The sequence below is a fragment of the Crocuta crocuta genome, unplaced genomic scaffold (genome assembly GCF_008692635.1).
Source record: "Crocuta crocuta isolate KB4526 unplaced genomic scaffold, BGI_CrCroc_1.0 scaffold322, whole genome shotgun sequence".
NCBI lineage: Eukaryota > Metazoa > Chordata > Mammalia > Carnivora > Hyaenidae > Crocuta > Crocuta crocuta.
In genome coordinates, this window is record NW_027532592.1 from 5,273,083 (window position 1) to 5,296,704 (window position 23,622).

The window sequence follows — 23,622 nt, forward strand, 5'->3', positions numbered from 1 at the left end:
TAAAAAAAAAAGAAACTGGGAATTAAAAACTTTATATTGTATGCTCTCCAATATAAACCGTGTTTTCGCACTCAATGAATCAATTTCCTTTAAAAAATTTTTTTCTTAATGAAGTTGTGTTGAAAAAGCAAATAGTTGGGGCGCCTGGGTGGCTTAGTCAGTTAACCGTCCGACTTTCACTTAGGTCATGATCTCGCGGTTCGTGGGTTCGAGCCNAAAAAATAAAAAAAATGTAAAAATTAAAAGCTATTCAAAAAAGCAGAAAAATAAAACCTATAAGGAAGAGAAAAATCAGCTAACTGAAACTGTCCTGGAATTAACACCAAGGTTAGAATATTCAGATAGAAACATTAAAACAGACAACCATTTTCCAGATGTTCTGAAACTTAGGTAGAGACATGGAGACTATAAAAAAGATTCAAATCAACTTCCAGCAATGGAAACTCTAATGACTGAGATTATATATACTAAGTGGGAAAGTAGTTTAGAGATTAGAAATGATTAATAAAATTGAAGACATAGCCATAGAAGCTTTCCAAAATTAAACAAAGGAAAAACCCCCAGCAAAAACGTAAAGATTATCAGTGAACTATGGAATAGTATCAAATGACCTAATAGGGGTGCCTGAGTGGCTCAGTCAGTTAAGCATCTGACTCTTGATTTTGGTCCAGGTCATGATCTCGTGGTTAGTGACATCAAGCAACACACTGGGCTCTGCACTGAAGTGTGGAGCCTGTTTGGGATTCCTTCTCTCCCTCTCTCTGCTCCTACCCTGTTCACACGTGCTCTCTCTCTAAGTAAATAAATAAACAAAAAAATAATAAAGTGGCCTAATATACTTGTAGTTAATGTCCCAGAAGAAATAACAACCAATAATTTTCCAAATATGATAAAATTATACACCCACAGTCCCAATAAGGACAACGAACCTAAGAACAAGAAGCATGAAGAAAACTACACCAAGGCACATCATAATCAAACTGGTCAAAACAAATGATAAAGAGACAATCTGAAAGCAGCCAGAGAAAAAGAAACTTTATATAAATACAAAAAAGATGTTACCGTAAAAACAACACAAACAAGTCAACAGTAGAACAACATCTTTACTAAACAAAATGAAAAGTCACCCTTAAATTTTAAACAAGTAAAAATATACCAAAAAAGAAAAAAATGAATTTTCAAACACACAAAAGATAAAATAATTCATCAGCACTAAATCTGTCTTACAAGAAATATTAAAGGAAATGTTTCAGGAAGAAAGAAAAGCACCAGACCAGCATATGAATCTACTCAAAAGAAATAAAATCAATAGAAATGGTAACTTTTTTGTTAATGCCTAAATATTTTTAAAACAAAATTATTTATATGTAAATTATAATGTATTATAGGGTTTATAATATATAACTATAATCAATGTTAATTATAACAGCATAAAGTTGATAAGGGAAGAAATGGGAGTAAAGGTTCTTATACTTTAAGTATAAGTGGTGCAATATTATCTGAAGACAGAATTAATTCATGATAAGTTAAATATGTATATTTGGAGGCACACAACGTATGACTAATTAAAGATGTATAACATAAACCTTAAAGCAACCAACAAAAGAGTTATAGCTAATCCAACAACAGATACAAAATAGACTTAAAAAGAAAAAACTCCTTCAACCATAAGAATGCAGACAAGAAGGAAACAAAGGGGAAAAGAATAAAAAATAAATAAATAAAAGCAAGACCTGACTACCTACTGTGGATAAAAGGCACAATTTAGTATAAAGATATAAATACATTAAAAGTAAAAGGATGGACAAACAGCATGCTACCACTAGTCAGGACAGAGCTAGAGTGTCTATATTAATACAAGAAATAATGATTTCATATAATTATCTTTTTTTAACTTTTATTTATTTTTGAGACAGAGAGAGAGAAAATGTGAGCTGGGAAGGTGCAGAGAGGGAGGGAGACAGAGTTTGAAGCAGGCTCTAGGCTCTGAGCTGTCAGCACAAAGCCCGATGTGGGGCTGGAACTCACAAACCGTGAGATCATGACCTGAGCCCAAGTTGGATACTTAAATCGACTGAGCCACCCAGGTGCCCCCAGAAATAATGATTTCAGGTAAAAGAATATTACCTGGGATAATGAAGATCATTTTCATAATGATAAGAAGGGCAAACTAATCAAGAAGATGTGACAATCCTGTATCTTTCCATCATTAAGAAAAAAAAGTTTAAAATTCATGGAGCAAAACCTAACAGAACTGCAGGAAAAATATTTATTCTTTGAATAATTAATTGAACAAATACAAAGAAAATCAACAAGATGTAGAGATCTGAACACATTAGCAACTGACTTCTCATGGACAGCTATAGAACAGTCCACAGAACAAGATCAGAATGCACATTCAATTGCACAGGCAACATCTGCTGAGGCCATACTCTAGACCATCAATAAATTAAAAATTCAATTCAGAAGAAGTATTTTCTCAGAAGAGTGAGGAAGATGGTAGTGGCATAAGACTATGCTCATCTCATCCCACGAATACAACTAGATAACTATCAAATCATCCTAAATACCCCAGAAATCAACCTGAAGACTGACAGAATGAACTCCACAACCAAAGGGAGAGGAGAGGCCACATCTAAAAAGGTAGAAAGTGCAGAGATGTGGTTTAGGGGAGAAATGGACCATGGAGTGAAGGGGGCAGAGAAGGTAGAGGGACAGGGGGAGGGAAAGGGAGGTGGAGAGGGAGGTGGAAAGGGAGGGAGAGGGAGGGAGAGGGAGAGAAGTACACACACACACACACACACACACACACACACACACACACACGAAAACATTTCCCTAAAGCCACTTGCTTAGAAAACAAAAGGGGCTGAATTTTGTGAGTTCTTGCAAACAAGGCTTAAAGCCTGGAGTTTTAAAGGTCAGTGGGCTTGGCTGGGATAGAGCCCTGAGGGCACTGCCCTGCTCCAGGAGAGAAGGCAGGCAAATAACCCAGGAGCAGAGTGTGATGCCTGAGGCACACAGATGGGAGATTATTCCCTCTTCTCACAGCACATCCCTGAGAGGCAGCATTCAGGGAGACTCCTTGATGGGAACAAAGGAGTTGGATGGCGCCTTTTCCCTCTTCTCCCCAAACCCCCCCCAGCCCCCATCCCATGGCCTCCCCTCAGCATAAACACAGAGCCACTTGCAAGAAACAGAGCAACGCTGCCACTGACTGCCTAACATGCACATACCAGGCTCAGCCCCACTGTGCTCCAGTGGGATTGTCCATCTCAGTCAACCTTGCCTCAGTCCCAGCACAGCCCAGTGCAGCATCAGGGCCCCTCCTGCAGAAGACCCACACAAATCCCTGCTCACACCCTCCTGACCAAAGAATTCTGCAGGGCCTCAGTTCTGGTGGAGCTGGTGTCAGGTCTCATTTCACAAGCAGATCGCAGCACATCTAGTTAAAACTCGCCGCATTGAGGCAAGGGACCAAACACTACCCACTGCAGGCAAGGAAAGCCTCTACAGACAGTGGTCTGAAGGACCGAACAGCCAAAATACAATAGCAGAGCACATGCAGCACATATCAGACACCCCCTGAAGTGCCAGGCCCTGGGCACTACATGACCTCTTCATTATAAGGCCACTACATTCAGGAACAGAGGACATCACTGGCTTTTCTAATACACAGAAAAAGGCAGAGGCTTAGACAAAATGCCAAACTGGAGGATTTATCCCCAATCAAAGAACAAGACAAGGTCACAGCAAAACAAATATAAGTAACATGCCTGATGGAGAATTTAAGCAATGATTGTAAGGATACTCACTGGGCTTGAGAAAAGAATAGAAGACATCAGTGAAACCCTTATCACAGACAAGAGTCAAAAGAATTAATCAGAGGCAAAGAATGCAAGAAACAAGATTGTAAACAGGTTTGATGTACTAAAAAGCAGGCTGAAAGAAGGAAAGGAATGAATTAGTGACCTAAGACAAAGAAATGGAAAATAATGAAGCAAAAGACAAGAAAGAATTCTGCAATACAAGAATAGATCTAGAGAACTCAGTGACCCCATCAAATGTAATAACATTTGTATTAAAGCGTCCTAGAAGAAGCGAGAGAAAAGGGAGCAGAAAATGTATTTGAAGAAATAATAGCTGAAACCTTCCCTAATCTGGGGAAAGAAACAGTCATCTAGATTCAGGAGGCACAGAGAAGTCCTACCAAAATCAACAAAATCAGACCAAACACCAAGACATATTGTAATTAAATTTGTAAAACACAGTGATAAAGAAAAAAATCTTAAAAGCAGTAAGACAAGTCCTTACTTTACAAGAGAAGATCTATCAGGGAAGCTGGAGACTTGTCAACAAAACCTAGCAAGCTAGAAAGGAGTGGCACAATATATTCAAAGTGCAAATAGGAAAAATCTGCTGCCAAGAATACTCTATCCAGCAAGGCTATCATTCAGAATACAAGGAGAGATAAAAGAGTTTCCCAGACAAACAAGAACTAAAAGAGTTCAGGATCACTAAACGAGCCCTGCAAGAAATATTAAAAGGGATTCTTTGAGTGCCAAGGAGAAACCAAAAGTGAGAAAGACAAGAAAGGATCTGACAGAATCTCCAGAAACAATGACAAAACAAGTAACAAAATGGCAATAAATATGTATCTATCAATTATTACTCTGAATGCAAATGGATTAAATGCTTCAATCAAAACTACCAAAACTGAAACGAGAAAAAATAGAAAACGTGAACAGACTGATAACCAACAAAGAAATTCAATCAGTGATTAAAAAAAAAAAAAACTCCCAACAAACAAAAATCCAGGGCCAGGTGGCTTCACAGGCAAATTCTACCAAATATTTAACAAAGAGTTAAGACCTATTCTTTTCAAACTATTCAAAAAAATAAGAGGAAGGAAAACCTCCAAGTTCATTCTATGAGGCCAGCACTACCCTGATACCAAAACCAGGTAAAAACTCCACTAAAAAAGAGCCAATATCCCTGATGAACATAGATGCAAACATTCTCAATAAAATACTAGCAGGCCAAATCCAACAATACTTTTAAAAAAAAAAAAAACCTCATGACAATGAGTGGGATTTATTCTTGGATTGCATGGGTGATTCCATGTTCACAAATCAATTTGATACACATTAATAAAAAGAAAGCATATGAACCATATGATATTTTAAGTAGATAAAAAACATTTGACAAAGTATAACATCCATTCATGATAAAAACCTTCAACAAAGTAGGTTTAACGTGAACTATACTTCAACATACTAAAGGACATCTGTGAAAAACTCATGGCTAATAACATCCTTAATGGGGGAAAACTATGAGCAAGACAGGGATGTCCACTCTCACTGCTGATATTTAATACAATACCGAAAATCCTAGCCACAGAAATCAGCATCCAAATTGGCAAGGAAGAAATCAAACTTTCATTACTGGCACACGACACATGATATACTCTACATAGAAACCCCAAAGACTCCACATGAAAATGTTAGAACTGATAAATGAATTAAGTAAAGTTTCAAGATACAAAATCAACATACAAAAACCTGTTGCATTTTTATATACCAATAATAAGGCAGTGGAAAGAAAAATGAAGAAATCAATCCCATTTGTAATTGTACAAAAACCATAAGATAAACCTAATCAAAGAAGTGAAAGACGTGTTCTCTGAAAACTATAAAACACTGATGAAAAATTTGAAGAGGACACAAAGAAATTGAAAAGCATTCCATGCTCATGGATTGGAAGAAGAAATACTGTTAAAATGTCTACACTACCAAATCTACACATTTAATGCAATCTCTATCAAAATACAGCATTTTTCATAAACTTCAAACAATCCTACAATCTGTATAGAACCACAAAAGACCCCAATAGGTAAAGCAACATTGAAAAAGAAAAGCAAAGTTGGAGGCATCACAATTCTGGAATCAAGTTATATTACAAAGCTGAAGTGATCAAAATAGTATAGTAGTGGCACAAAAACAGATATATGGATCAATAGAACAGAATAGAAAACCCAAAAATGAACCCACAACTATATGGTCAATTCATCTTTGACAAAGCAGAAAAGAATATCCGATGGAAAAAAAACAGTGTCTTCAACAAACAGTATTGGGAAAACTGGACAGCAACATGCAAAAGAATGAAACTGGACCACTTTCTTACACCATACACAAAAATAAATCCAAAATCTATCAAAGGACCTAAATTTTTTTGAAACCATAAAAAATCCTAGAGGAGAACACTGGCAGTAACCCCTCTGACATCACTCATAGCAACTTCCTTCTAGATATGTCTCCTGAGTCAAGGGAAACAAAAGCCAAAACAAACAAACAAAACAAAAGAATCCCCCAAAAAACTTACTCAGATTTCATAAAAATAAAAAGCTTCTCCATAGCAAAGGAAGCAATCAGCAAAACTAAAAGGCATCTTTGAAATGGGAGAAGATACTTGCAAATAACATATCTGATAAAGAGTTAGTATCCAAAGTATATAAAGAACTTACACGATTCAAAACCAAGAAAGAAATAATAATCCAAGAAAATGGACAGAAAATGAGAAATTTTTCTGAAGAAGACATCCAGATAATCTACAGACACGTGAAAAGACGCTCAACTTCATACCTTATGAGGGAAATACAAATTAAAATTACCCTGAGGGATGCCTGAATAACTCAGTCAGTTGAGCATCCATCTTTGGCTCAGGTCATGATCTTGTCTCTTGTGTTTGAGCCCTGCATAAGGCTCTCTGCTATCAGCGTGGAGCGCACTTTGGATCCTTTGTCCCCCCCGCCCCCAAAGTGTGGAGTGCACTTTGGATCCTCTGTCCCCCTCTCTCAGCTCACTCTGTTTCTCTCAAAATAAATGCACTTAAAAAAATTACTGAGCTATCACCTCGGACCTGTCAGAATGGTGAATATTAAAAAACACAAGAAACAAGAGGTGTTGGCAAGGATGTGGAAAAAGACTAACCGTCTTGCACTGTTGGTGGAAATGCAAACTGGTGAGCCACTCTGGAAAACAGTATGGAGGGTCCTCAAGAAGTTGAAAATAAAAAGTGCCCCATAATTCAGCAACTGCATTATCCAAAGAATACAAAAATACTAATTCAAAGGGATACATGCACCTGATGTTTATAGCAGCATTATCTACAATAGCCAAATCATGGAAAACACGCCAAGTGTTCACTGATTGACGAATGGGTAAGGACGATGTGGTACAGACAATGGAATACTACCCAGCCATAAAAACAAATGAAATATTGCCATTTGCAATGACACAGAGGGAGTTGCAGGGTATAATGCTGAGCACAACAGAGAAAGAGGAATATCATATAATTTCACTCATTTAAGATTTAAGAAACAGAACAAATGATCAAAGGTTAAAGAGAGTGGAGAGACAAACCAAGAAACAGACTCTGAATTATAGAGAACAAACTGGTGGTTACCAGAGGGGAGGTGCATGAGGGGACAGGTTAAATAGGTTAAACGCACTTGTGATGAGCACCAGGTTATGTATGAAGGTGGTGAATCACTATGTTGTATAACTGAAATAATATTATACTCTATGATTACTGGAATTTGAATAAAAAACTTTAAAAATGTGTGTTCTCTAATAATAATGGGATTACATTAAAAATTAGTAACAAAGATCTCTGAGAAATCTACAAATATTTGGTAAAAGGAGAAAAATTTATATGATCTGAAGAGAAACCAGAGTATTGCAAATATCTGGATACAAAATAACTCCTTTCTAAATAACCTATGAGTCAAAGAAGAAATAAAAGGGGAATCCCAGAATGAGAAGAAAAAGAAAGGAGTAGAAAATTTACTTAAAGAAATAATAGCTGAGAATGTCCCAGATCTGGGGAGAGATATGGATATCATGATGTAATTCACCCCAAAATTTCAATCTACATGTAGAATGATGTTCTACAAGATATATTATTATAACAAAATCATGTAAAATCAAAGACAAAGAGAGAATTTTAAAAGCAGGAAGAGAAAAAAATATTTCCAACAAGGAAATTTCCATAAGACTATAAACAGATTCCTCAGCAGAAACCTTACAGGCCAGGAGTAAGTGGAAAGATTCAAAGTGCTGAAAGAAAAAAAAAGAGCCAACGAAATATACTTTATACAACAAAGCTGTCCTTCAAAAATAAAAGCAAAATTCTTTCCCAAATAAACTAAAGCTGAGGGAGTTCAACACCACTAGACCTGTCTTACAAGAAATGCTAATGGAATTCTGTAAGCTGAAATGAAAGGACACTAATCAGTAACATGATATATGAAAGGGCACACACCATAAGCTCAAAGTGAAGGCATAGAAAAAGATATTCCATGTAAAAGGAAACCAAAAGATAGAAACAAAAAAACAGCAGCTAAACTTACATCAGGCAAAACAGTTTTAAAAACTGTAATAGGAGACAAAGAGGTCATTTTTAATGGTAAGGTGGTCAATTCATTGAGTGGCTATACCAACTGTAAATATATATGCACCCAATAGTGGTACACCTAAATATATTAAGCAAATACTAACAGATATGAAGGGAGTAACAGACATCTGTATAATAACAGTAGAGAACTTCAATACCACACTTTTAACAATGGATATATCATTCAGACAGAAATCAATAGACTTCAGAACAAATGAACCTAAGAGACATAAACAGAGCATCCCATCCAACAGTAGCAGAGAACACATTCTTCTCAAGTGCACATGGAACATTCTCTAGAATAGATCATATGTCAGGTCACAAAACAGTCTTAGCAAATTTTAAAAAGTTGGTATCATACCAAGTATCTTTTCCAACCATAATGTCTTAAAACTAGAAATCAATAACCAAAGGAAAGCTGGAAGATTCACAAATATGTGGAAATGAAACAACTGACTCCAGAATAACCAATGGGTCCAAGGTGAAATCAAAAGGGAAATCAAATAATATCTTGAAACTAACCAAAAGGAAACACACCATACCAAAACTTAAAGTATGCAGCAAAAGCAGTGCTAAGAGAAACGTGTATTAACAAAAAAGAAAGAAAAAAGAAAAAAAATCTCAAATAAGTAACCTAACCTTGCATCTCAAGGAATTAGAAAAAGAACAAATGAAGCCTAAAGTAATTGGATGAGGGAAATCACAAAGATCAGAGCAGAAATAAATGAAATAGAGAATAGAAAAATAGAAAAGATAAGGAAAAACTAAGAGTTGGTGTTTTTTGGAAGATAAAGCTGACAATCTTTTAATGGACTTACAAAGGAAAAAAATACTAAAATAAAAGTAGAAATGAAAGTGGAGACATTACAACAAATACAACAGAAATATAAAGGATCTTAAGAGACTAACATAAACAATTACAAGCCATTTGGACATCCTAGAATAAAGGATACATTTCTAGAAACATACAACCTATTAAGACTGACTCATGAAGGAGAAAATCTGAACAGACCAATAATGAGTCTGATTAAATCAGTAATCAAAAGCCTTGCAAAAAGAAAAGCCCAGGACCAGATAGCTACATGGACTACTCCTTCCAAACATTTAAAGAATTAATGCCAATCCTTCTCAAACTCTTCCAAAAAATTGAAGATACCTGATACAAAGCCAGAGAAGGACACTACAAGGAAAACAAAAGACCAAAAAACCATAGACAGATATCCCTAATGAGCAGAGATGTAAAAATTCTCAATAAAATACTATCAAACTAAGTACATAGCACATTAAAAGGATCACATACCATGACCAAGTGGGATAAATTCCATGGATAAATGCACAGATCAGATAGTTCAGCATACACAAATCAAAAAATACATCACGTTAACACAATAAATGATAAAAATCATATGATCATTTCAATAGATGCAGAGAAAAAAGCATTTGACAGAATTAAACATCCTTTCATGATAAAACTCCTAGGAATAAAAAGTAATTAACATAACAAAGGCCATATATGAAAATCCGATATCATACTCAACAGTGAAAAACTGAAAGCTCTTACTGTAAGATTCATAATAAGCTCATTCTTGACACTTTTATTCAATATAATACTGGGAAAACTAGCCAAAACATTTAGGCAATAAAAATAAAAGGTATACAAATTGAAAAGAAAGACATGAAATTGTCTCTGTTTGCTGAAAACACAACCTTGTACAGAAAATCTTTTAAAGCTATACCAAAAAAACTGTTAGAACTAATATATGAATTCAATAAAGTTTCAGGATAAAGAAATCAATACACAAAAATCCTATACACTAACAACCACCTGAAAGGAAATAAAATAATCTCATTTACAATAGCATTAAAATCAGTAAATACTTAAGCCTAAATTTAACCGAAGAAGTGAACAATCTATATGCTGAAAACTATAATAGACACTGTTGAAAGAAACTGAAGACACACATACATCTAAAGATATATTGTGTTCAAGGGTCATATGAATTACTATCATTAAAATGTTCATACTACCCAAAGACATCTAAAGAGCCATGTCTTCTCTACCAAAATTCCAATGTCATTTTTCACAAGAATGGGGAAAAGAAAACAATACAAAAATTGTATCGGACTACAAATGATTCAAAACAGTTAAAGTAATTTTGAAAAAGTATAAAAATGGAGGCATCATACTTTCTGGTTTCAAAGTATGTTACAAAGCTATGGTAATCAAACAATATGGTATTAGCATGAAAACAGACATATAGATCAATGAAGAAGAATTGAGAGCTCAAAATAAACCCACATATAAATATAAAAGTCACCTAATATTTGATAAGGGAGCCAAGAATACTCAATAGGGGAAAGGACAGTTTCTTCAAAAGAATGGTGCTGGTAAAACTGAATATTCACATACAAAAAAATGAAATGGGACCACTGACACTCACAAAAATTAACTGGACTTACAAAGGAAAAAAAAAAAGAGAGCTGAAATAAAATTAGGATTAAGGACTTGAAATTGTAGAACTCCTAGAAGAAAATATAGGGAAAAAGCTCCTTGACATCAGTCTTGGTAATGACTTTTTGAAAATGACACCAAAATCACAAGATACAAAAACAATTATCAAGTGGGACTACATCAAATTAAAACCTTTCACACAGAAAAAAAAAGTCAACAAAATGAAAAGACAACATACAGAATGGGAGAAAATATCTGCAAATCATCTACCTGCTAAGGGGTTAACCAAAAGGTTTAAGAAACTCATACAACTCAATAGCAAAAAAAAAAAAAAAAAAAAAAAAAAAAAAAAAAAAAAAAAAAAGAAAGAAAAAGAAATCTGATTTAAAAATGGGCAAAGGATCCGAATAGACATTTTTCCAAAGATGAGATACAAATGACCAGTAGGTAAATAAAAAGGTGCTCAACATCACTAATTATCAGGGAAATGCAAATCAATATCACAATGCAGGTCACCTCATACCTTGTCAGAATTGTTATTATTAAAAAGACAAGAGATAAATACTTGCAAGGATGTGGAGAAAAAGGAACCCTGGTGCACTATTGGTAGGAATATAAATTGGTGCAGCCACTTCAGAAAACAGTATGAAGGTTCCTCAACATATATACCACTCTGGGTATATATCCAACGGAAATAAAATCATGATATCAAAGAGATATCTGCATTCCCATGTTCCCTGTAGTGTTCTTCACCATAGGCAAGACATGGAAGCAACCTAAGTGTACCTCAATGGATGAACAGGTAAAGAAGATTTGGCATACACACACATACCCCAAAATATTATTCACCCATAAAAAAGGATACTCTGCCATCTGCAACAACATAGGTGGAAACTTGAGGGTATACTAGGTGACGTCAGAAAGAGGAAGGCAAATATTGTATATTCTCACTTACATGTAGAATCTAAAAATATTGGACTCATAAAAACAGACAATAGATTGAAGCTTGCCAGAGGCTATGTTACAGGGGAAATGGGAAGACTTTGGTCAACAAAGATGAACAGTTCCAGGAATCTAATGTAACCATGGTGACTACAGTTAATAATACTGTATTGTATATTTGAATGTTGCTATGAGAATAGATCTTAAATGTTCTCATCATAATAACAACAAAATGGTAATTATGTGAGGTGAAGGACACATGAAGTAACCTTATTGTGGTAAACATTTTGCAATATATGTGTGTACCAAATCATCACATTGTATACTTTAAACTTAACACAGTGTTATATGTCAATTACATTTCAATAAAGCTGGAAAAAATCAATAGTCAACTAAAAAGCAGGAGTAGAATGCATTACTTAAAAGTTCCACATTGTTCTCACTAACCTTCATAACACTGTATCTTACTAATGACTGTGAAACCAGACTATTGAATTGTAATTTCTCAACAAACCTCAGAGACTATTTTTTATTTAATCAAAAGAAATATTTTGAAAATTTTTATATCAATTTCCTAGGAAAGCAACAAAATGAGCTACTAAATAAGATATTAGTATTATTATAACTAATGTTAGTTATTAGTGTTTGAGAGACCAGATTCTTATTATTGAAAAGGACAAAACCTGGATTAAAAAATCCTCTCTGAGTAAATAAATTATAAGTATAGACACATTTTAAGAGCTGAAGAGAGTCTTTTGGTGGAAAAATAATGGAATGAAATTTAAAACATTACCCATGCTAAAAACAAAATAATTTGTAGCATATTAAAATGTACAGATTTTTCAATTATTCTGATACTAGGTTTACTGATATTACAAAAAAAATTGAACAAAATTAATGGTGAGTAAACATTTTGTTGTGTTTCTCATTGCTTAGGAAATCATACCTCGTAAGAGCTGTTCCTGTTTTACCACAAGCCCCTGGTATTTTTTAAAGGTTTTTTCATAATCTTTTCTCAAAGTTTGGTTTTCAGGGTCTTCATCAAGTAAGCAACTTAAGTTAAGGATAATCCATATTCACTGAATCAAAGAAAATCTACTGAAAAATACTATGAAGAACAGTACTATTACATTTTATGTGCAGTGTTATCCAGTTATTTTCTCTAACCACTAGTTTGAAACTAAAATATTTGTCTCTGCACAATAATTGTGTTAGAACTTCTTAACCAAGGGTTCACGGATGTTCTTAGAGACCTTGGGTGAACACATGTTTGGGTATCATCAAATACTTGAATGCCCAGAAATTTTATGCAAATATCTTACATACATGCTCAAGTCTCTAACTTTCAACAGATTAACAAGTAGTTCCATGAGCCAAAAAGATTTCTGCCTTAGAGAATGTTTTAGTTAATAAGAACACTGAATTCCACTTCTGTTAGATGCTCAGAATATTCAAAGGATGTGGATTAGGTCTAAAGCTTTTGGGTTCTCTCTTCAGATCCAATACCAAGAGAGAAACATCCCAAAGTTAGAAGTAAACAAAAATTTTAAATTACATCTTATGGTCCCAAGTAATACCCTGGACACCTCCAGAAACAACTCATTTCTTTAATCTGATTTCAGGATCCCTAAGCACTTAAAAACTTACTCCTTGTTTACTGCTTCTTGCATCAAAATATAAGGAACTTCCTTCATTTTGATATGTCTTATAATCAATGACATGTCACAATTTAATTGAAGCATTTATTTCCATTTTTAGTGGTTCATAAATAACAGTGTATCTTACAATCAATGTTATTCAATATTTATAGGAATATGATATATCCTAAGATATCAGTTCCTGTCACCCAACAATCACAAAGTATAAATTACTGATTGTTAAAAGTTCCATTAGTGGTTCTCTCCATACTCCTCCTATTTTACAAATTTTGGGTATATTCGGGAGACTCAACTCCAGAAATGATCTGAAGTCTCCAGAATTATTGAGCTGTCCACATAGTTTAAGTCAACATCAACAGATGTCAGAAGCTTAGAGCATAAACAGAAAATTTCTAAACATGAAAAGATTCTAATTAGGAAAAGTCAAAGCTTGTGTGTGTGTGAGAATGTAAAATGAGTGTCTTGGGGATTCCATGAAGAAGAGGTAAGAAACATAGGATACTCTGCACAACAGAAATAATATTTTTACTTTTTAAAAGAGATCAATAAAAATTGGGTTCAAATGAAAATTACCAGTATGCCTTGACCGAATAAGCCATATGAATAAGCTAGGGCCTTCAATCTAGAAAAATTAAGCTGTAGAGGCAATATGATAAACATCTTCAGATATAAGAAAAGGGATGTTTAAGAGACTTAATCCTCATTCTAAATGGCTTTAGTAATGCAAGACTGGATTCATGGGATAGAAGTTATTGACAAGTGGATTTTAGCACACTAAGCAAAAGAACATTATTAATAAATAGGATGTCAAATTACACAATGAACTAAATCAATAAGTGGTGACATTGTTGAAGAGGCTAAATAACCAATTTGTAAGGGAAGCTGCAAAAGATTCCTGTATTGAAAGATAGGTTAAAATAGGTCATTTTTAAAGATTCCTTTCATAGGTCCCATCATTCTGCAGGCCTCTCAAATTTGTATGTATTAAGAAAAGACTTTTTGCACTTAATTAGTAAAATAGAATTTAAAACTATGTTCACCAAATTCATACCCATTCCAGTCAAAGTCCCCTTATTACATAGACAGAACTATATAAACAACGGTGAGCCACACTTCAGCTAACCAAAGGATCTTAGGGGACTTAATGATGTAGCCACTTGGAGACTCACCATCCAATTATCTAGACCACTATTATCTGCTCCTTTATCAACTAATCAAAATTTTAGAGATAAAAAGTATATGTTGAACTATATTCATTCTGATAGCTTCAATATTCATTTTAACCTTCAACACTCTTTTTTATTTTTCCAAATAATGTGAATGGCAAGAAAAAACAAAACTATCCCACCCACCCAAAGCTCAGAGCAACAGCACGGGGCTGAAAAGTCACTCTAAAAAGGATATCAGCTTTCTTCTTCTTAGAGAGTTCTTCTTGCCAAAGCTCATGTCTTTTTAACTCATGATCAATGATATTCATACATAGAGCTCCAATTTTGTAGTGAGTGATAAGTCCATGGAACTGAGAAAAGCTTTTAAAAAGAGTTTTTAGTATGGATTCAAAGCAATACGATTTGTAGATTCAGGAAATTTGTTTTGGGTAATTACTTGTCAAGGTAGAAAATAAATTTGATATATTTACTTCAATAAATGAAAACACCCACAGTATACTAGACTTCAAATTATGAGATTACTCTAAATATAAATTACTTTAATTATAATTTTAAAAATATGTGTTCCCCAAAATAAAATTATTTTTAAGTTAAAAATGAAATAAAATACATTTTTTGTAATTAACCACCATTTTAACTATTCAGATACTCTCAAAATAAGCTTTCAGACTACTGTAAAACAGAACTAATAATGTAACAACACTAATACCGAAGAAAATTGGCACCAGAGAAAAGACCAGAAAAAGTATTAGTAATCAGATTTTTACATATGTTTCCTACACAACTCATTCATACAAGTATTTATCCTATAAATACTTACTTGCTAACACTGGCACATTTTTAGAATAGATGCAAGTCATTCTCTGGGAATTGGCTAGAAACTTTTCACAATGTTTCAATAAACATCTTTCTAAAGAATATATATGTAAAAATAGCATATATGTATAAATAGGATATAAACAGTTATAATATGTTTATATATTATGTACATGTATGTATGTGTGTACATATATGTATAATAATAACATTACTTGCACTTACTCTGGGTTAGGCTTTATTCTAAAAACTATCCCCAAATACTGTTACTATTACTGTTACTACTATCCAGTAGACAGTTGAAACTAAGGCACAGAGAAGTAATGTAATCAAGAACACAGAGGTAGTACATAGCAGTATTTAGATTCAAATCCATTTCCAGAGCCCATATTCTTAAATTCTAAGCCATTTTGCTATTCTCCTCTGTATCTGTATACATGTACATGCATGGGTTAGGACAGACTGAATGAAAGAATAACAGAGAGGACAGAAAATGGGAAAGAGAATAAGAGTTCAGAGGCAAATAATGGGCAGACACACAGGAAGATTAGATCAACCAGTAATCTACAATCCAAACCAATGACAGAGAAACAGAGATAGACTCCTACTTTTACTTCATAATTTTTATACTTACCTGGAAAAGCAAAAAAAGATGTAAATTATGTTTGTAGCTAACTCAACACTTTGTTTCCAGTCTTCTCTCAGGACTCTTGCTAATGCACCAAGGGCAGTTTCTAAAGAAAAAAGGAACATATAAAAATGACCATTTGCCTTGCCTATGGTATAAAGGGTGATTGGTTTTAAATGTCTACTTATTAATAAATAACAAAGCTAGGATAGAACTGGGACAAAAAAGGAGGGTGCTTCTTTCCAACACAGAAAGCTGTTTCTAAAACTGAAATATAACTTTTACTTAAAAACCTATAACATGTAACTTTAAGTCTATAACTATACACATAAAAGTAAAATCTGATTTAGATAAAGTAACACATTAAATATATTATGGGCAACAAAATAATTAAAAGACCATTTATTTCCTGATTTGCATTTCCACTTGTAATCTGGCTACTGAAGAACCATTTTGTTTTTTGTTTTTTAACATCTGATTTAATGTGTTTGTGAAGGAAAAAACTAGAAAAAGTCTAAAAATATAATGAGCAGTTTATCAGGCTAACACTAGCTTCATTAAGCAAATTAATAACCAAATAAAATTTACACACGAAAAATAGATCTATTTTAATATGTTAAATTAATGCCAACAAACACAAACAAAACAAAAAATATTTCACAAAATTAGCTTCAGGGTAGAATAAACATCTTTGCTAGATTTGCATCTTGAGAAAGGTGAAAGTTAATGAGTTGATTAATAAGAATTATCAAATGCTAGGTAAACATAAAATAATGAGACCAGTTTCAGATTAGAACTGTTACATGGCTTACCAATTCTTATAATATTAAAACATTAAACAAAATATATGTTACATAGAGATCATAATTAAACTTTCTATAATTGGCACTGTACTTCATGGACTGAATTAGTACTTATTATACTAATGAAAGTATTCAATTTATTTGTGCTTTTTGGCCATTCAAATTATGAAACAAGTATTATTAATCCACTTAGGAATTTTTCAAAATAAAAAACACCCATCCTATAACATAATTTCATAATGTTATTCACATTCACAATGTAGAGCACTGATATACCATATGCTTTGAACTAAACTATTCTGAAGTCAAGTAAATGGGTAGGCAATATACATTAACATGTAAAGGCTCCACTAAGTCCTACTTAAATAAAGAACCTGGTAACTTTGTTTAATCCAGTATTACTAAAGTCATTTTACCACTAATTCAGAGGAAACAGTATTTCTTAGAATATATAGTGTACCCTTAAACACACTGATTTGAATTATATTTGAGTTTTTTCAATAAATATGTATTTCATATTACGATTGAAAAATAAGGTAGAAGTGTCACCCAGTGACTTATAAGGGAAGGCAAAGGAAAGATGCAGAGAAGCCTGAAAAAGTAGGGCTCTTGCCTGCTTCTGGCATACCTCACTGAGGTCTTGAACTGAGAGGTGCAAAGGAACCCACTCTGGGGAAAGAGTCTTACTGAAGTGGTGGGGCACGGCCAGTCACTGGCCAGAATTGGCCAAAGATCACAGAATAACCTGCCTTCCACCCTCACTCCCCCTCAGGGTAACAGGTCTAGAATATCAGTAATAAGAACACAAATAGGAGTCTCAGACTTAGAGTGGACAGCAATGGTGGTGCTGTCCGTGGTGCTGAAAGCTCTCCAAAGAGGGGAACTAGTACCTCCAGGGAACTGGCAGCTCACCACTTAACCAGCATCTCCTGTAAGCAGAAACTGCATTAGAACCTCATAAAGAGGGTCTGATGGAGCACGCAACCTAGAAAGACAGGTAAAGGTGCTCTGCCTTCTCCAAGATTCCATGTGTAAAAAGGTTTCCCACTTTCCTGAGTACTGGAGCAAGGAATAAGTGTCACTCCAGAATTCAGCTTTGTTAACTGGGGTGGGGACAAGTAGAGGTGTGATGCCTTGTTCTATTACCTTACGTAGGTAAGTTTCTGGAGAGTCAAAATTTACATGTGTATTTCTGACTGGGGGGGTTGGCACCTCTAAGCCACCCCCTCTACTGTTCAGGGGTTAATTGTACTTTGGAAAATGATATACTATAATGTCATGAATTTAGACATAGGGCTAGTGATTTATTTTCCACATTTTATTTTGTTTTTCTCCTTTAGTATAGAGTAGAAAAATGTCTCAATAAAAATACAGCTATAGGAACTGTACATAGGCTATCATGAAATAGCCAAAAGAAAATTATAAAGTTTACTGAGAGTCAAAATATAACCCAAAATTAATCTATAAGTTAAATGCAATCATAATTATAATTTCATTATAATTTTTTAGAATAAAGTGATCTCAAAATAATATATATGAAAACATATAAGACCAGTTAACACCTATTTTTAAAATATCAATAAGTCAGAACATTTTTCCTACCAATCCTAAAACTCTAGTCAAAATATGAAACAAAACATAAACGATATGGTATTGATATGGTAATTATCAAATAGATCAATGGAAAATAAAGGAAAGCGTTAAATCATACCTATAAATATATCAGAACAAGACATGGCACAAAATAAGCTTTCAATTATATACTGAATAAAAGAATGGCAGGCATATAACAGAAAAGGTACTTCAAATCTTTGGGGAAAGAAGGACTACCCATCGACTAGACTGGAATAACTGGCTATTGAATATGCAAAAAATTTACATCTCTACCTCCTACTTTNGAAACTCTAGTCAAAATATGAAACAAAACATAACAAACGATATGGTATTGATATGGTAATTATCAAATAGATCAATGGAAAATAAAGGAAAGCGTTAAATCATACCTATAAATATATCAGAACAAGACATGGCACAAAATAAGCTTTCAATTATATACTGAATAAAAGAATGGCAGGCATATAACAGAAAAGGTACTTCAAATCTTTGGGGAAAGAAGGACTACCCATCGACTAGACTGGAATAACTGGCTATTGAATATGCAAAAAATTTACATCTCTACCTCCTACTTTCAACAACAATGAGGGGTACCTAGGGTAGCTCAGTCGGTTGAGCATTTGACTCTTGACTTCAGCTCAGGTCATAATCTTACAGTTCATAATTCAAGCCCCACATCAGGCTCTGTCTGGACGGACAACATGAGCCTGCTTGGGATTCTCATTCTCTCTCTCTCTCTCTCTCTCTCTCTCTCAGCCCCTCCCCTCTCACACTCTCAATCTCTCTCTCTTTCAAAATAAATGGATAACTTTAAAAAATTGAATTCCAGGGGCAAGCATTTCTGAAACAACCAAAGTAAGGACCTCCAAAAATCCACTCCTTCATAACTGAATGAGAACACTGGTAAAAATGGTCAGAATCAACCTTTCTAGAACCCTGGGACTACATTTTGCAACAATAAGAAATATGGCTGAATCTTAGTAAGAACTCAGTAAGTGAGCTCTGTATACACAAGTAAACTTACTGCAAGTAGCTTTCTACTTGCCTTAAGTACATCCCCTCCATACAACTTTGTGGAACCCTTGAAAACCAAGAGCATCACAAATATAGTATCTGTGAAAATTAGCAGCAGAGCAGCAACTGGAGGAGGCAAAACAATTTGGCCCTCCTGAAAACCCCCACTCCAGTGAACTGTCACTATCTGACATATCTGGATATTTGATGGGCATTTCCAGGATTTGCATTTCTTTGACTAGACTCAGAAATTGCTTTGTACGGTCTTACACTCAGGGCATTTGTTGAAAACCACTGGCGGTAACACTGCAACTGCATGAAGCAGCTTTGCCAGTTGGGGTTAACAAGAGATTTGATGAGGGGTGCCCGGGTGGCTCAGTCAGTTAAGCGTCTAACTTCAGCTCAGGTCATGATCTCACAGTTCATGGGTTCGAGCCCCACATTGGGCTCTGTGCTGACAGCTAGCTCAGAGCCTGGAGCCTGTTTCAGATTCTGTGTCTCCCTCTCTCTCTGACCCTCCCCTGCTCATGCTGTCTCTCTCAGAAATAAATAAAAAACATTAAAACATTAAAAAAAAAACAAAACAAGAGTTGGCTAAAAAACTTGAGAAAGGAAAAACTTGGGAAATTCGATATTCACAAGGCCTTCGAAAAGCTCCAATATATTCCTGAGAATCTAGAAGGCCATGCACATGTATAGGAATGTGTGGATACCAGGAAAAGACCTAAGAAGGAAGGACCTAAACTCTCATCTCTGGCCAACCCTGAGGCACTGTACAAGCAGGAATTAAAGGCTAAGGCCTTGGGGGCACCTGATTGACTCAGTTGGTAGAGTATGTGACTCTTGATCTCAAGGTCATGAGTTTGAGCCCCACTGTGGGTGTAGAGATTACTTAAATAAATTAAAATATAAAAAAAATAATAAAGGCTGACGCCTTGTAAACTACCTGCTTAAATACTGAAGACAGGGTCCAACACACACATACAAAGGCTGGGACACTTAGGGCCACGCATTAAAAAAAATCCCTATCTGGTGCACCTGGATGGCTCAGTTGGTTGAGTGTCTGAGTTCAGCTCAGGTCATGATCTCATGGTCTGTGGGTTCGAGCCCTGGGTTGGGCTCTGTACTGCTCAGAGCCTGGACCCTGCTTTAGATTTTTGTGTTTCCCTCTCTCTCCACCCCTCCCCCACTTGCGCTCTATCACTCTCTCAAAAATAAATAAACATTAAAAATTTAAAATAAAAATCTCTATCCAATCATTAGTTACCACTAAACTAATTGGGTTAGAAGGTTCAGTGGCTACACAAAGATTACCTTTTCATAGTTAATCCAAGAAACTCACTAAACGAAAAGCAAAAATAACAAGTCCTGGAGAGAGTACCACAATATTATTGTAACAACAGTAAAAACTACAAGACATGCAAGAAAACAGGATGTGATGTCTCATATTCAGGAAACACAGCATTCAACAGAAATTGTCTATGAAGAAGCACAAATGTGGAACTTTTGTGACAAAGACTAAATCAGCTATTGCAAATATATTCAGTGAACTAAAGGAAACCATATCTAAAGATTTAAAGAAAAGGGGCCCCTGGGTAGCTAAGTCGGTTGAGCGTCTGACTTCAGCTTAGGTCATGATCTCATGGTTCGTGGGTTTGAGCCCTATGTCAGGCTCTGTGGTGACAGCTAGCTCAGAGCCTGGAGCCTGCTTCAGATTCTGTATCTCCCTCTCTCTATGACCCTCCCCTACTCACACTGTCTCTTTTTCTCTCAGAAATAAGTTAAAAAAAAAACACATTAAAAAAAAGATTTAAAGAAAAGTATGAGAAGGTAGAGAATGTCTCACCAAATGATACCAGTAAGGAGATACAAATGACAAAGTATGAACCAAATAGAATTCTGGAGTTACAAAGTACAATATATATTTAAAATGAAAAATTCATTAGAAGGACTTCACAACAGGTGTTAACTAGAAAAAGAATCAACAAATTAAAATGCAGGTCAATTATGATTATTCAGTCTGAGGAATTGAAAGAAAAAAGAATGAAAATAAATAGAGCCTCAAAGACCTGTGGGACATCACCAAACATGTGAATTCCCAAAACGAAAGGAAAAAAAGGAGATACTTGAACATATAACAAAATAATGCCCCAAACTTTCAAAGTTTGATGAAAAACATTAATCTGCAGATCCAAGGAGTTTCACTAACTCCAAGAAGACACACTAAAAGATATCAACACCTAAACATATCCTAGTCAAATTGACAAAAGCCAAAGGCAAAGAAAATGTTGCAAGTAGCAAGAAGGCAGCTCAGTAGTTACACAGCCTACCACATATCAGAAACCATAGAGACATGAAGACAGTGGATGACACAGTAAAAGTGATAAAATAGAGAGACTGCAAAACAAGAATTCTACATCTAACAAAACTACCCACACAAACACCAAGGAAAAAATTAAGTCATTCCTATTCCTAGGCAAACAAAAATTTCGAGAATTTGCTGACAGTAAACTTTCCCTATGAGAAACAGGAAAGGGAACCCTTCAAGCTTGAATGAAAAAATACTAGAGAAGAACATAAATCCATACAAAAAATTAAAGAGCACTGGTAAAGGTAAACTATATAAATAAAATGACAGTTTAATATATTTCTGATTGTACTCTTTTCTTCTATTTGATTAAAAATTCATACATCAATAATTATTGTGCTGACAGGCAGATAATGTGTAATGATATAATTTGCATTACTATAATAGTACAAAAAAGTGCAGACGGAATAGAGATGTAAATCGTAAATCGGAACAAAGTTTTTGCATACTGTTAAAATTATGTTACTATTAATCTGAACTAAATTATTTTAAGATAGTAACTGTAACCCTAGGGCAAACACTGAGAAAATAATTCAGGAAAACACAATAAAAGAACAACAAAATGATTAAAATCGTATACTAAAAAACATCCATTTTACATAAAAGGCAGTAATAGAGGGCTAACAGAATAAAAGTGATAAAAGACACAGAACACAAAGTGTTAGATGACAATCCTACCTTATGAGTAATTACATTAATGGTAAATAGACTAAACACTCCAATCAAAACACAGAGATTGGCAGAACAGATTTTTAAAAAGGCATGATCCAACTATATAGTTTCCACAATACAAACATTTTAGAGTCGGACACAAATAGAGTGAAAGTAAACAGATGGAAAAAGATAGGATACAAAAAAAGAGATAAGAGATTGAGAGAAACCATTGCTACGTACATAAAAGAGAAAGAACATAAATGATACATTTAAATTTATACGCTAAATTATATGTAAAAAGGATATGTACATTTAAATATAAATACACATATAGTCACACACACATACACACACACAGGAATACTTAAGACAGGAATACAAATTTCACAGGGTGGAAATTCCAAGTCTAGAGACAGAAGAAAAATAGCATATTCATTAGAAATCAGGCAAATGCAACTTAAAGCAAAGAGAGCTTGTTCATTACCACAACAGAATGGCAAAAAACAATAATCAAAACAAATATAGTTAAAGAATTAATTATATTATAATGTATCTATATGCATGTAATCTTTTTTTTTTTAATGTATTATTTATTTCTAGGAGAGAGAGAGACAGCGTGAACAGGGGAGGGTCAGAGAGAGAGGGAGTCACAGACTGAAACAGGCTCCAGGCAACGAGCTGGCAGTCAGCACAGAGCCCGACGCGGGGCTTGAACCCACGAACCGCGAGATCATGACCTAAGCGAAAGTCGGACGCTTAACCGACTAAGCCACCCAGGCGCCCCTATATGCATGTAATCTTAAAACATTACTGTATGAAGAAAAAATTATCAAGAAAGAAGTATGATACTATTAATATAAAAAGTCTTACAAAGTAATACTCTATATTCTAATATAGGAAAAAATCCTATACATATATATATGTAAAAGTATGAAAAAGATCTAGAAGTATGAATCCACTCTAAACTCAGATAATAGTAATGGTCAAATTACTAATATTCTAGTTCTTTATAAAGAATATACTAATATATGAGCTGTATAAGTTTGAAAT

General features: G+C 34.5%; 1 protein-coding gene across 3 annotated transcripts in view; it reads right to left on the reverse strand.

Annotated features, from left to right (window-relative positions):
- Positions 1 to 23,622, reverse strand: part of KIFAP3 (kinesin associated protein 3) — a 160,376-nt gene that overhangs the window by 105,539 nt on the left and 31,215 nt on the right. For all 3 annotated transcript variants that reach the window (XR_013338972.1, XM_077779883.1, XM_077779884.1), the window contains 3 exons: positions 16,126 to 16,225; positions 14,911 to 15,035; positions 12,795 to 12,893 (listed from right to left, as the gene is read on the reverse strand). Coding sequence is in view for 2 of the 3 variants with exons in the window: in XM_077779883.1 (XP_077636009.1) it covers positions 12,795 to 12,893; positions 14,911 to 15,035; positions 16,126 to 16,225 (324 nt within the window). In the remaining variant the exon portion in view is untranslated. The remainder of the gene's footprint in view (positions 1 to 12,794; positions 12,894 to 14,910; positions 15,036 to 16,125; positions 16,226 to 23,622) is intronic.